We start from the raw sequence: 14,211 nt of genomic DNA, 5'->3' as shown, positions 1-14,211 counted from the left end.
CAGTTATGTATTCAAGGATTTTTAGGATGCTTTTAGGATTGGGAACATTAGAAGAAGGAAATTCTTCAGTAAAATCTGTTTGGAAAACAAGATTTAATTTTACAAAAAAAAAAAAAAAAAAAAAAAAAAAACTTTAAGTTTAAAAGTTTGAAGTTTAAACTAACCAAAAAGAAAATAAGTTTGTATCACAATGAACTTAAAACTTTTCTAAACAAATTTCCTATAGGGCAAAAACTGTGACAGAAGGTTGGACACAAATATTCACATATGAAGGAGAGTTGCCAATAGCCAGAGGTTGGTTTACTCGTGCATATGGGAGATCCAGATTCAAGTTTATCCTGATGACCAGAAGGGACTTATATATAAGCTTCCACATCTGTCTGCAGTTCCAAGCTACTGGCTACACCTCAGCTAGAATTTTTCCACAAAAAGTTTTGGTTTCAATTAGTCAGTGTTCTCTGATTAAAAAGTGCCACACGAAAATTCTTATCTAGATCATCTGGATGCTCACTTAAAGAGAAAAAGGGTGAAAAGAGACAAAAAGAAACCATTCGGACAGATGTTTGTATCATGCTTCTAGGTACACATATTTAGATATGGTTTCTAAATATAAAATAATCAGTGTAATAAAGGTATTACTAGCAGTGCTAATAGCCATACAAATTTTATTAAATAAAGTAGACCAGATTCAGAATTGAGGTAACGTTTTAAATTTTGGATTCTCATTACCTTAGCCCCATCTTTCCCTGGCTCTCCCTTGATACCTGGTAAGCCACGTGGTCCCTACAAGAAGAAAAGAAAAAAACAAAAAACAGCTGAAATATTAACACACAGTGCTACATAATGAGACTCAGAAATGTAATGCAATGTGACCCAGGGAATTATCCGTGAATTGGCTGATCACAATATTTCGGTAACTGGATACCAAAGCAGAAACAACACAAAACGTATCCAGTGTGAGACTATGCCCCACTGTCATAACCCATGACTGGGGAACACCAAAACAATTATTTGCTCTAACTGAGGAGTATCCCAGGCAGACGCGATTGTCACACAGACTGTACAGATGTCCTCTTCTTTTCAAGTGTCCATGAGAAAGCCTTCACATATGCCATAGTGATGCTGGCTCTTGGCCCTGGTATGGTTTCAGATATTTAATTCAATAAATTAACATGTTCTCAACTACTCAGCCAGAATGGATCATGCTACATATAAAATACAACACTGGTTTGCAGTAACTCTCCCTGTCAGTGCTCCTGAACTTCTACTGTGAAGAAGAAAAAGAAGTCTCTTCAGTCAGTCTCAGCTTTATTTGAAATCTTTGTTTGGACACGTGAATTGTGGGTAATCACAGAATGGTTGAGGTTGGAAGGGACCCCTGGAGGACATCTGATCCAACCCCCCTGCTGAAACAGGGACACCTAATCCTCATGACATGGCTTAAGATGACTTTTGTTCATTCAAAGAAAAATAGATGGAACCACTGTTTGGCTTCTAGATCAGGATGAAAATGTCCACACCCCAGCTCCTGCTCCTACAGACCTTGACTAGCAATGCTTAGATCTGCAGTCTAATTGATAGCCTAACCACAATCCCAAGGCCATGTGAGTATCAAAGCAATTCACCCAAAGATTGCTCCTGACTTCATGTAACCCCTTAAGCCTTTTTCACTCTTCATACTGCAACTCTCATTGATAAACAATGAATACTGAGAGAGAGTTAGCAGCATTTAGAATCTCAGAACCATAGAATCATCTAGGTGAAAAAAGACCTTCAAGATCATCAAATCCAACTATCAGTCTGACCTACCAAGTCCTAACATTAAACCCTGTATCCTACTGCTTCATCCATACGTCTCTTAAACACCTCCAGGGATGGAGACTCCACCACTTCTCTGGACAGCCTGTTCCAATGCGTGACCAATTCAATACCCTTCTTGTAGCGATGGGCCCAAAACTGAACACAATATTCAAGGTGTGATCTCACCAGTGCTGCATACAAGGGGACAATCTCTTCCCTAGTCCTGCTGGTCACACTGTTTCTGACACAGGATGCCATGGGTCTTCTTGCCCACCTGGGCACACTGATGGTTCATGCTCAGCTGGCTGCCAACCAGCAACCCCCAGGTCCTTGCCTGCTGGGCACCTTCCAGACACTCTTCCCCAAGCCTGTAACACTGCAGGGGGTTGTTACGACCCAAGTGCAGGACTCGGCACTTAGCCTTGTTGAATGTCCTGTGACTGGACATGGTGCATCGATCCAGCCTATCCAGATCCCTCTGTAGAGACTTCCTGTCCTCAAGCAGATAATAATTTATCTCAGATTTCCAGACTGCAGGAATGAAATAGGAACTTACTTGGACTCCTGGAGTTCCTGGGATACCTGGAGTTCCTGCTGATCCTTGATATCCCTAAGGAAAAGGAATCAAGACTTGTGACTTTTCAAAAGTTATATTCACAAATTTTCAAACACCTACTTAAGGAAAACAAACAAACAAAAAAACAATCCCCCTAGTTACTGGAGAACTGTAATTGCAACTGTCATTTTAGATCACAAAAAATTCAGTAAGTGCTATCACAATCTTACTTTTGAGATTTAAGAAGTTTTCATATCTGCATCTGAAATTTGCAGCCTCCAAACTTTATGCTATGTGATTTTTTTCAGGCAATAAGGAAAATCCATTGTTTTAAAATTGTTACATGGGAATATAACAAACATATTGTTTTATTCACCATTGTTAAAAAAAAAAAAAAAGGAACAAATTAACCCACATAGGCAGACACTTTTTTTCATCTCTCTCTTCACAAAAGTAGGTGAAGAATGCCAGGACACTTAAAGGCTTATTTCTAGTTACAGGAAAAAGCTTTAACAAATAAGGCATGTTCTAATACATGATGCAGCTAGTTTTATAATATCTCTAAATAACCATAGAATGGTTTGTGTTGGAAAGGAACTTTAAAGATCATCTTGTCCAGCCCCCAAATAAAAATAAAAAATCCAGTAACAATAAAAATTCCATTTTCAATACTAAGCACTTAGCTATTAGCTTAAAGGTACATAACAATGTATACAAGTAAAAAAAAGCAGTCTGAATGACTGGGACTAGGAAAAGAAATACTAAATAATTCATGAGTTGGAAAGAGAATTTCAGGAATGCTTTACTAGAAATCAGCATTTGCAGAACCTTGACAGAACCCCAAATATATGCCTGAGGTGTACTGGTAGATTGCACTCAGTATGTACTGCAAGGATAGCCAGTTTTCTATGCAAAACTAACCAGTGCTTCAAATGAATGCTTTAACAGAGGCAAGTTAAGTAAAGAATGGGGAATTCTAGCTAATTCCATTAAGAACATGTCATTCCAATAGACAAAATGAGCTGCAAAGAGAGGGGGTTTTTGTTTGTTTTTGTTTCTGTGTGTGTGTTTTGAGAAAATATATTAAACGAGAAGATAAATTGTCCTATAAAATTCAGAGGCTGAGACCTTTCAACAGGCAGCCCAAACTAAATGGAAACATTATTTCATTTGATAAATCCCAGAAAACAGACTATCCAATTTCAACTACCCAGAATTTGATCCTGGTTTGACCTGAAAGAACTAATAATCCCGTTTCTAGTGAATGAGCTTCAGTTTTAAAAACCTAGGACAAAATGTAATGGCGGGACTCCCACACTGGTACAGAGGAGCTAATTGAATCTTTTCAATACAAGGAGGGCAACCTGTACATCTGATTTCTTCTTCAAATCAGTTAGAGCTGCCTGGAAATAATAATCAGAGCTAAAATTATTTCCTGGGTTAGATACAAGAGAGTACTTGCTGTGCCCTCTTCCCAAAAGATGTTTGAGCAAATGCCCAGAGAGCCAGCTGGTATTGGTTAGTATAGAAGTAAACAGAATTCTAGTCTCTGTCCTACATGGATTCTTTATCAAGCAATTCACTTTAAGTGCTCAAGGCAGTTCTAGCAAAATCAGCTTTAACTGTAAATGGTGTAGCATTCCAAGATTGCTTATAAGCCTCCTGGGTAGCTGAAACAATTCACCAAGCCAAAAATGCCTTTAAAAGTTCATCCTTTTATTTCTGCTCCAAAAAAAGCAAAAAGTTTGGATGACTTCCTGTAGGATATAGTCCTATATAAATAAAACTTTATTTCACATTCTAGATCTCTGAAATGCAATTTCCCTTCCTTCTTCTAACTGAGTAGGAGAAGAAATAGAGGAGGATAATTTCCTGGCTGAACTCAATTTCAAAATTAACGAGATGAATGGAGGATGGCAGAAGAGTTTTCAGCTTACAAAACCACATCTTTAGCTCAGAGCTAGATCTTGTAATGTGATCTCAGAGCAAATCAAGCATGTGTTCAGTGTGTTTGTTCAATTGAAAGCTGCAACAGAGAAGATTCAAAAGGAAATTCACAGAAAGATACAAAACTGAGAATCAGTATCTGATAAAAATAACCTAGCAATTGTTTGGACGAGTTAAAAACATCTTCTATAAATTATGGCAAACAACCTTCATAAAAACTGATTGTCTTTTTGCATTACTATTTCTTTTTCCAGTTATCAGAAAGAAGCAGTGTGTTCCTGTATCACTGACAATTTGCCTAGCTTCCTTTTGTTCCCTTTCATTAACCTAATTGCACACTTACTTGTCATTCACAAAACTCTGATTTAAAAACACGTATATTCTAAATGGCTAATGTAGTATGGATCATCAAAATATATGCTAAGACTTACATTTTTCTGCAGTAAAGTTGGATTAAACCTTCCTTCCTCACAAAGCTCTCAATAGAAGTATATATGTGACATACATACATATGCTCCAAGACCAGCTGTGCCATAGCTGACATTTTATGTTAGATGGTCTGAGGTGAAAGTTCACTTTTCATTTGACTGCAGAGATAGTTCAGGACTGCATACTCACTTTCCGATAAGGTGAAAACACTACATTTGCCACCAAATAGAATTCTTTTGGTCTGGGCTTGTTTTTCTCTCAAACTCCTCAGAAGTCCAAAAATGGTGTGGAAAGATATTATTGCTACCCCCAAACTTAACACTAAGTTCTGAATTCTGTGGTGTAAACATAGATACCTCCTGCCTTTTGATATTCCCTAGACACCTACACAGTGCTAGAAGAAAGAGGCACAAAACACTTGGAAGGCATTCACTCTTTTGAAGTAGCAGCTGCAAGCAAGACAGTCCTATGGCATGAGAACCCCATACCTCCTAGGGTATAGTAGTTAAAAATCTGTCTATTAATAGGGGAATTTAGACACCGAGTGTCCCTACACACTTGTAAACACTGAATGTACGTGTCCTAAACTGAATTCCACCTGTAATATTTCATCAATGCGGTGCAACAGCACTACTCCACAGCACTTTGTTTATATTCTCATTCATTATTTTTCATCAGTGCAACTGATCACATGAAATCTCCCTCTCAAGCTGTTGTGGATGGGAACAGAACTGATAAATTGCATGTGCCTGAAAACTTGTAAAGGTAAAATGATAAACAGCAAGATACCAAGATCCTTAGGTACCAGATGGCTGAGTATTAAAATAATAATAATAATAATAAAATAATAAAAAAGAATTTCATTTCAGTACTTAAATAACATGACAGCAATTTATAAATAATTCTAAGGGAAAAAGCTGAGCAGATTACTTAGGCCAAAGAACTTCTATAAAGGACACAGACAAATTTGCAATACTGACACTGTCAGTGAAATAAGAGTCTAGCCAGGGAAATCAAGGTGGCTTATTTGTAAGGGAAAAAATTGAGCTAGAAGAGCATATGACAAAATTAGTCATCAATTCCAAAGATGTTTTAGATGCAATAGCAGAGTAAATGTCTGAAGTACATCTTCAATGCACTTGCATGCCTAAGGACAGAAGTTTAGACCATATTTATGGGTGTATCACATTAGAAAAATAATAAAATAAAATCCTGATAAGGCAGTTCAATTTTCACTGTGCACTTCCTTACTGAAAAGCTTTTGGAGTTATGGAACAACATAAACGATGAAGGAATTACAACAGGACTACTTGGAAAAGACATGGAAGAAGTAAACAAGCTCCGTTTGGCTAGGAAATAACCAAGGATCCAACAAGGATCAAGTAATGGTCTAAAGATATTTAAGGACTGTAAACACTAAGTAAACAGAACTATTTAGGGTGATGTAACTAATCATAATGGAATTCATTTGTGAAAGAAAATTTTGACTTCATGTCCGGAAAACATCCCAGCGGAGAGGTCTGAAGACCCCCTGTGAAAGTCTCTTCACAGAAAATCTTTACTATTTTTAAAACAGGTATCTAAAGTGTTACAATAAAAGTTTTCAAACCCTATTTATTAAATAGATTACATGTTAAAGTAGAGAAAGTCCTACAGCTATTCAAACACATCCACGCCTACGCTCAAATTCGCAGTAATGGTATGACCTTATCCCTCATTGGCAATATCCCTTCAGCATCTAAAATCCTGTGAGGTTACAGAAATGTTAGAAATAACTTGATTTATTTGAATGAAATGTTTCATCCTTTCTTTTAGAAGTTGTCTATCATCTAAACTTTTTGCCTTAGATCCTTCTGCCTTCTTTTCTCAAGGAGCTAATTTCCTTTCCTCCATGTCCAACCTTTTCTTGAACACCCCCAGGGACGGTGACTCCATAATCTCCCCATGCAACCTGTTCCAATGCTTAATTACTTTTTCAGAGAATGAATTTCTCCTAATTTCCAGCCTGAACCTCCCCTGGCACAACTTGAGGCCATTCCCTCTAGTCCTATCACTAGTTATCTGCGAAAAGAGGCCGACCCCCAGCTCCCCACAACTTCCTTTCAGGTAGTTGCAGAGAGCAATAAGGTCTCCCCTGAGCCTCCTCTTCTCCAGACTAAACAACCCCAGTGCCCTCAGCCACTCCTCACAGGACTTGTGTTCCAGGCCCTTCACCAGCTTCATAGCCCTTCTCTGGACACACTCTGCTGTCCTTCTGGCAGCAAGAGGCCCAAAACTGAACACAGTACTCAAGGTGCAACCTCACCAGAGCAGAGTACAGGGCAACAGTCACCTCCGTGGTCCTGCTGGCTACGCTATTCCTGACCCAAGCCAGGATGCTGTTGGCCTTCTTGGCCCCCTGGGCACACTGACAGCTCATGTTCAGGCGAGCATCGATTAGCACCCCCACAGCCTTTTCCTCTGCACAGCTTTCAAGATGCTCTGCCCCAAGTCTGTAGCACTGCATGGGGTTGTTGTGGCCAAAGTACAGGACCTGGCACTTAGCCATGTTGAACCTCATCCCATTGGTTTCTGCCCATCTACCCAGCCTCTGCACAGCCTTCCTACCCTTGGCAGATCGACGCTTCCCACCAACTTGGTGTCGTCTCCAAACTTACTGAGGGTGCACTCAATTCCTTCACCCAAATCATCAATAAAGATATTAAAGAGGGTGGGCCCCAACACCGACCATTGGGGAACACCACCGGTGACCAATCACCAGCTGGATTTCACTCTGTTCACCACCATGCTCTGGGCCCAGCATCCAGCCAGTTTTTAACACACCAAAAAGAGTGCACTTGTCCAAGCCATGGACTGCCACCTTCTCCAGGAGAATACTGTGGGAGACCGTGTCAAAGACTTTGCTGAAGTCTAGGTAGACTACATCAACAGCCTTTCCCTCATCCACCAGGTGGGTCACCCAATCATAGAAGGAAATGAGGTTGGTCGGGCAGGACATGCCATTCATGAACCCATGGTGGCTGCACCTGATCCCCAGGTTGTCCCACACATGCCAGCTGGTCACCTATAGCAGATCTGCTTGGAGCTTGTGCCTTACTCCTTTTTTCAAGAACATCTTTATTTAGCATTAGAGCTCAGTAACTCATTGGTAACTCCGGAGAGCAAAACAAGTGTCATCTTGTCTCTCCTCCCTCTGTCACATAGCAGGGCTCCATAGCAGGACTCAAGTCCATCTGCTTCTGTGGTCTACCAGGACGGTCTCCACAGTGAAGCTCCTCTGTCTGCACATATCAAAATGTGAAAATGGAGGGTAGATCTAGCATTAGATCACAAAGGTAACTAAATGCAGCTTTTACTTTCCAACATAAATTTATTGGTGACTCTTGATCAAAGATGTCATTACATGAACATTATTATGGGAAACGAGTTTTCATTGCTTCATTCATTGTCTTTTTCATTTTGCTTTGCTTTTTCCTGTTCTTTCTCCATGTTATTACACTTCCTTCAACTGGCTACTCTGTCATCTGCAACAGCTTTCATTGCTCTGAGTCATTAGCAATATATTTTAAATGAGCATGATGTTGTGTGATAAATATCTGTATGGGTTCAAACACCATACAGAAGAAAAAATTCATCAAGACTATTAGAAACAACATCTTAAATTCCAACTTGGAAAGTTCCCAAGTTTTAGACTGCTGGAAAATGGGATGAAGTACTAAGCAAGTATAACTTCCTGCTTGCCTCTTAGGTGTTCATCCCTATCATCTGTGCTTGGCCACTGCTGAAAATAGTCAGATGTACTTTTGTCTGTACTAATGCACAGAGATGTTCGATGCATAGCTGTATGTAACACAAGGCAGCAGCAGGCAAAACCCTGATTTCAAAGTAGTAGGTGTCCATAAAGCCATTACATGGCTGTATTAGTCAGAATGGAGCAAGCTTATTTCCTCTAACAGTAACAAGGTCACAGTATTACTGAGAACAGCATTTTACAGCAGAATTATCAACTATGTTTGGGAAACTTTTCTGAGAAAAGTAGCTGCAGAGTTTGTATCAACTTAAATCCCTACATAAACCATCCAACAGCACAGGTAATCCTATGTATAGATGAAACTATTACCCATTTTTCTTCCAAGAGTTCTGTTGAAATAGTCGGCCATTATACTGAACTCATTGTAAAAGATTCAGTCTTCAGGTGATCACCACATATTATTGAACTCCACGTATTACGGCTGTAACAATGTTCTAGAGGTTTTTAAAAATAAATATTGGAATGATCAGAAGTTACTTATTATGTGATGATTTTGATACTGTATGAACTCTGTATCTAGATATATCAGTAAATTCAGTCTCACCAGATTATTTTTGAACTGCTTCTTGCTTACGGACACTGTAAATAAATGGTAAACAATTCCAAGCTTTCATGAATGAAACTAGATGAAATACTAGAAAATCCTCCAGATTTGTCAGCCGTGTGGTTCAAAGTTCAAAATTGACAGATAAGTGTATTTTTTCATTTCTTTCAGCAGACTGATAACCTATCACCTCTATTAACCACAAGTGATTGCTGCACATGCTCTGTTCATTTATTTTCCCTCTTAACTTGAGTTTTGCACCAGGATGTATAACATACTCTTTGGAATAAAAAATGGCTTTGTGACTGCAGTCAGACTGCTGAGCATTCTCAGGGCCAGCAAATACTCCAGCTGCTTCTTTCTGATGAATAATGTCCATTAAAATGAGTTCCAATTGAGATTAGAATACTATTTTTACACTCATGCTTATTTATCAATGCAATTTCTCTTGGCAACGCAAGTTAATGATTTCAGGTTGTGAATAACATTTTTAATTCAAACGTATTTTTATTACATATTAGGCTTCTCACTTCTTAGATTGATCTGTTCTATATGTATCAGAGTATGGAAAATAAACAGAGGTGGTGATTAAAGGGAAAAAAAAAAAAAAATCTCACACACACCAAGAGACTTTAGCCAAAACTATATATATAAAAAAAAGAATTATTGAAGTTGAGTCATGTTTATGTTCACTTCCCCCAAATATTACAGCAACAATTTTACTCAGTAATACCACGTGAACAATTATTTTCTGGTAATATTGCAGGAATTCATGGGAATTGTTCTGAATTTTTCCAGACTAAAACTAACTGTAAGTATTACAACAATTTAGCCAGCCCATGAAAAATAAACTAAATTTTCTTTGATGTTTGGCTTTAAAAATCAGTTACATATAGTAATATAAATGCATGCCTAAAACCTTTCTCAGGAAGAAACATTTTGTTGACCAGTTATACTGTTCCAAGAAAATGAATACCAGATAGGCAAACTGGAATAACTTTAGAGAAGAATATAAAAATGTGTTTGGGAACAAAAAAGATTGACTTTCCAGGAAAAGCTTTTCATGCAAAAGCCATTTGATTAAACAACACTGACTACGCAACCACCTGTAAGCCTATTGTGCTGTGTGAATTAAGAGCTCACTTTTCAGAGTTCTCTGAGGAGATTCACCTAAAAAGACTTATATGAGCAAAGTTACCTCAAACAAGGAAAATCTCTGACAGGACAGATAAACTATTAGTAGTATTAGCAAACAAAGCTAGTAATATTAGCAAATAAATAAATAAAACAGAGAAAAAGACAGAGGGAGAGATCTGGTTTTCTACACAGTGTATCTAAAGGGTCTTCTATCATTCATGGCTAAAAGCTAGCCTGGAAAGCACTCAAGAATGTACTGTAAGGAACAATAATGTACTGGCCAGAGCTGCAGATGATCTAATAGGCTTGCAATTATGTCCTTACAAAGAACAAGTGCAAAAAGCTACAGCTGATTTTTCTAAAAACTTAGTAAATTAATAAAGCTATAGGATTTAACTTTAAGCACTTCACATAACATGTTAACTTCAATACAGCAAAATGGTAAAAATTCTCCCATTAGCAGAGCTTTTAGCTTTTGTCTGAGATACTTTTGTTAATCTTTTCTATGTTCAGAGAATGCCCATCTATGCATGTTATGACTCACTTGCAGGAAAAAAAAAAAAAAAAAAAAAAAATCCTGCCAGATTACAACGTTACAGAAAGACTACAGCATCGATTTATTTCTCCTTTGTGATTCACACAGTTACAAATTTCAGTGCTTATGGGAAGATATATAGCACTGAATTGAAAACCAGTTAATAAAACTATGAAAAAATCCTAACATCTTGTTTCTAAAGCAATGCTGTTGGCATCTGACTGGACGTTTAAGAAATAAAATAAATCTATTTTTTAAAGGAGGGAATGGAAACTGACAGTTCCCTACCAACATCCAGACCATTCTGGCTTCACTAACACTTACACAATATCATTTTATGTTTCAAAACATCAGAGTTAGATGGATTAAAGACAGTTCTGCTATACTTATCCATATTGCAACTCTACTTCTAGCAGTCAGTATGGTCACACTGTGATGTACGAGCGTAACTCCCCATGTAACTCTGGGCTGATATAGTTTGTATACCTGTCTTTGTATGGGAGAAAAGTAATGTTCTTCAGAAACTGAAGCACTGACAATAATCAACTGAATAAAAAGGTTATTATGATGAGATCCTAACTACCCTGCTCAGTTTCCATCTGTTCCTATTTTAAAACCTGTATTTTCATGATTGTCTTGAGGATCTTTACTCATGGAACTATTGAAAAATTCATGTTCTCTCTGCACTCCCTAGACCATTAGGTCTACCATTCCCAGGTCTCAATATATGAAGTCAGATACTTTAAAATAGAAAAACTTTCAATTTTTAGAAGTAATTGCCATGTGAGGTTTTTTTGTTTGTTTTCAGTGGCTATTTTTTTTCCTCTCAAATTAACTATACTTCCAAAAGGAATCACCACAGCTAAGTCAACCATCTGCTGTTCCTAAGAAAAGGCCAAGATGTAACTAAGCAACAAAATAGGAGAAATTTGAACTTTTTATAATGTGGACCATGGAGCTTTCTCTTTGTAACTGGTAATATTCATTGCCCTTAAAACATACACACTTCTAAGTATCAATCTCACTCTTTCTGCCTTTAGCTGACATTGAAATGAAATGCATGACAAGAACTAAAAATTAACAAAAATAGAACCATGGTGTTTTTATTAAGCCATTGAAGTTGGCAGGTAGTGCCTCTTGAGACAAAACAGGTGCTGGAATTGAAAAGCAAGGCCCGATTTGGAAAGGACTTGGGTTTAGTTAAAATATTATAATCTTTCCACAGGACAGAACAATTACTAAAAAAGAGCTAAGTTGAAAGGTCCAATATAGCTATTTGTTGTCCTTCCCTAAAGCCTCTCTAGTCTGTCAAGCATGGACTAAAATGGCTCAGAATAATTTAACATCCCTTCTAAATCTCAACCAAAACCACAGACTATTACTCCACAAGCCCATCCATAAGACAATGTTTCTTTCATAATGATTTTGTCTGCTCATTTCATAAATGATTTTGTCTGCTTTTGTGTGCTCAGCCACTTACATTTTTTAATTCTGGGGGTAGGTTCTTTCTGTATTTTTTTTCTTGATAGCAGTTTGGACCCCTCCATAATTGTGTTTTCTGATTTCAAGACATGATGCTTACTTTCTCTTCTACTTCACCAGGGAGATTTCAAAATAACACTACAGCCTAGAGACCCAACCATAAAATTTAGTCCTCATGAATGAAATGCTACAATGAATTAATAATCTGTAGTTATGGGCATGCACTTTTCTTTTCCTACTTTTGGTACCCAAGTATCCAGCAGAGAAATTATCTTCTTTTTAGAAGTAAATTATAATGTCTTTTATCTTGATTTATTTTTTTAATGACTAAAGTACCTTCTAATGAATAGCAATCAACATCAGAGGCCACATTCTGAGAAAAGAAACATGACTGGTTGAGTCTCCCAGCTTTTAGCCTACCTTCTCTCAACACACCAGAGGCACATACACACTACTGCTTTGTAGATGCAGAAACTGCCAGCTGTTAACAGAATCTTGCTCAACAGAGCAGCTCAGCTGTCACTATCTGAGAGGCTTCCAACTAGATTCAAAGATGTAATATATTTTTCATGAAACCTTAGAGTATCTTTATTTATTTTTATATATTTTATTGCAATAAGAATGCTAATCATGAAGACGAGACTAGCCACTGTTAAATCCGGCATTTTTATTTTAAATAAATGTGTTATTCATCTATTTTCTTCCATTCCTTACTATCCATACTAATGGGATGAAAGTTTAAAAGTAAAAAAATAGGGCAAGGGAAAAATATGGGTATTTTTTTATGTGTGTTTTAACACATAATGTGTAGAACTGCAAAAGGTATTTTTACATTATATACATATATTTACATATTTTGATTGACTACTTCTGTAGGAGGCAGACTAAAAGAAATTAAATGAACCAATGTTAAACATGAGAAGCAATCTCTAAAACAAAATCAACAGGATTTTAGCTGCACTAAACTGTTTCTAATGCAAAAAATCTAAGCAGTAAAGTTTGAAGGTCAGGTGTTAACTGTTGCAAACTGATGCAAAGACCAACAAAGAACACTGAGACCCTGTTCTCTGCTTTATAACAGTCTCTACTTCATGCCATTGTATTTATATTTTAGCTTGAAACAATACTGTGATTCATAGAATTGTATTCATAGATTTGTTACATTCACAGTTTCAAAGAATGGAGACAAAAGCATCTAAATTTCAGAATCTGGTATTACTGGTACATGTCTTTTCTCCTGCTAGTTTTGCATTTGCAATATATGACTAAGTTTTTAGTACTCACAGGCTTACCATCTGGACCAGGCTGACCAGGATAACCATGATTCCCAGGCTGCCCAGGATCACCCTACAGAGAAGTAGTATGTTGACACAAACAAGACATGAAAAAGCATTTTAAAATTAGCAGAGAGCAACCTTAACACTAATACATCCCATAAAATAGTGGCTGCAAGCCCAGATACCTGTTATTGAGGAGTAATTCCTACTGCAAAAGGTAACTGATCTTGTAACCCCCTCCCTGGGATAGTTCTTTCTAACTTCTGGTTCAGGACTTGGAGAAGCAAGCCCACACTCACTATTACAGTGCAGGCTTGACCCATAACCTCATATGCCTTCAAGCTTTTCAACATTGCCAGCAACAGAAAAAAAAAAAAAAAAAAAAGAAAAAAAAAGTTTTCATCTAATCTCTATTAAAACCTTGTTATTCCAGCATTTCTACTATGAGGAAAACCCTTACCTGTACACCAAAGATTTGGCTGAGTCTACTTCTTAAAGCAAAAGCATGGAAAGGCAGGAGCCAAGATTAAAACCTTTTAAATAACAAACTCTTCTCCACATAATTACTGCTGTCTATAAATATATATATATATTTAGATTTCTTCTTATAAGGCCTTTGCAATTATTTTGATAACCTCTGTCATGACCATAGTAAGGGAAAAGAAAACAGTTTCTCAGGGACCAAGTTTATTG

General features: G+C 37.4%; 1 protein-coding gene across 3 annotated transcripts in view; it reads right to left on the bottom strand.

The window, feature by feature from the left end:
• The window catches only part of COL21A1 (collagen type XXI alpha 1 chain), a 113,910-nt gene that overhangs the window by 50,630 nt on the left and 49,069 nt on the right, over positions 1–14,211 (bottom strand). For all 3 annotated transcript variants that reach the window (XM_035322515.1, XM_035322518.1, XM_035322517.1), the window contains exons 10-12: positions 13,526–13,588; positions 2,357–2,410; positions 730–783 (exon numbers count right to left, since the gene is read on the bottom strand). In XM_035322515.1, coding sequence (XP_035178406.1) covers positions 730–783; positions 2,357–2,410; positions 13,526–13,588 — 171 coding nt within the window. The remainder of the gene's footprint in view (positions 1–729; positions 784–2,356; positions 2,411–13,525; positions 13,589–14,211) is intronic.

The sequence above is a fragment of the Oxyura jamaicensis genome, chromosome 3, assembly GCF_011077185.1.
Source record: "Oxyura jamaicensis isolate SHBP4307 breed ruddy duck chromosome 3, BPBGC_Ojam_1.0, whole genome shotgun sequence".
Taxonomy (NCBI): domain Eukaryota; kingdom Metazoa; phylum Chordata; class Aves; order Anseriformes; family Anatidae; genus Oxyura; species Oxyura jamaicensis.
Note: the sequence above shows the minus strand (reverse complement) of the source record. Positions and strands in the feature narration are given on the sequence as shown.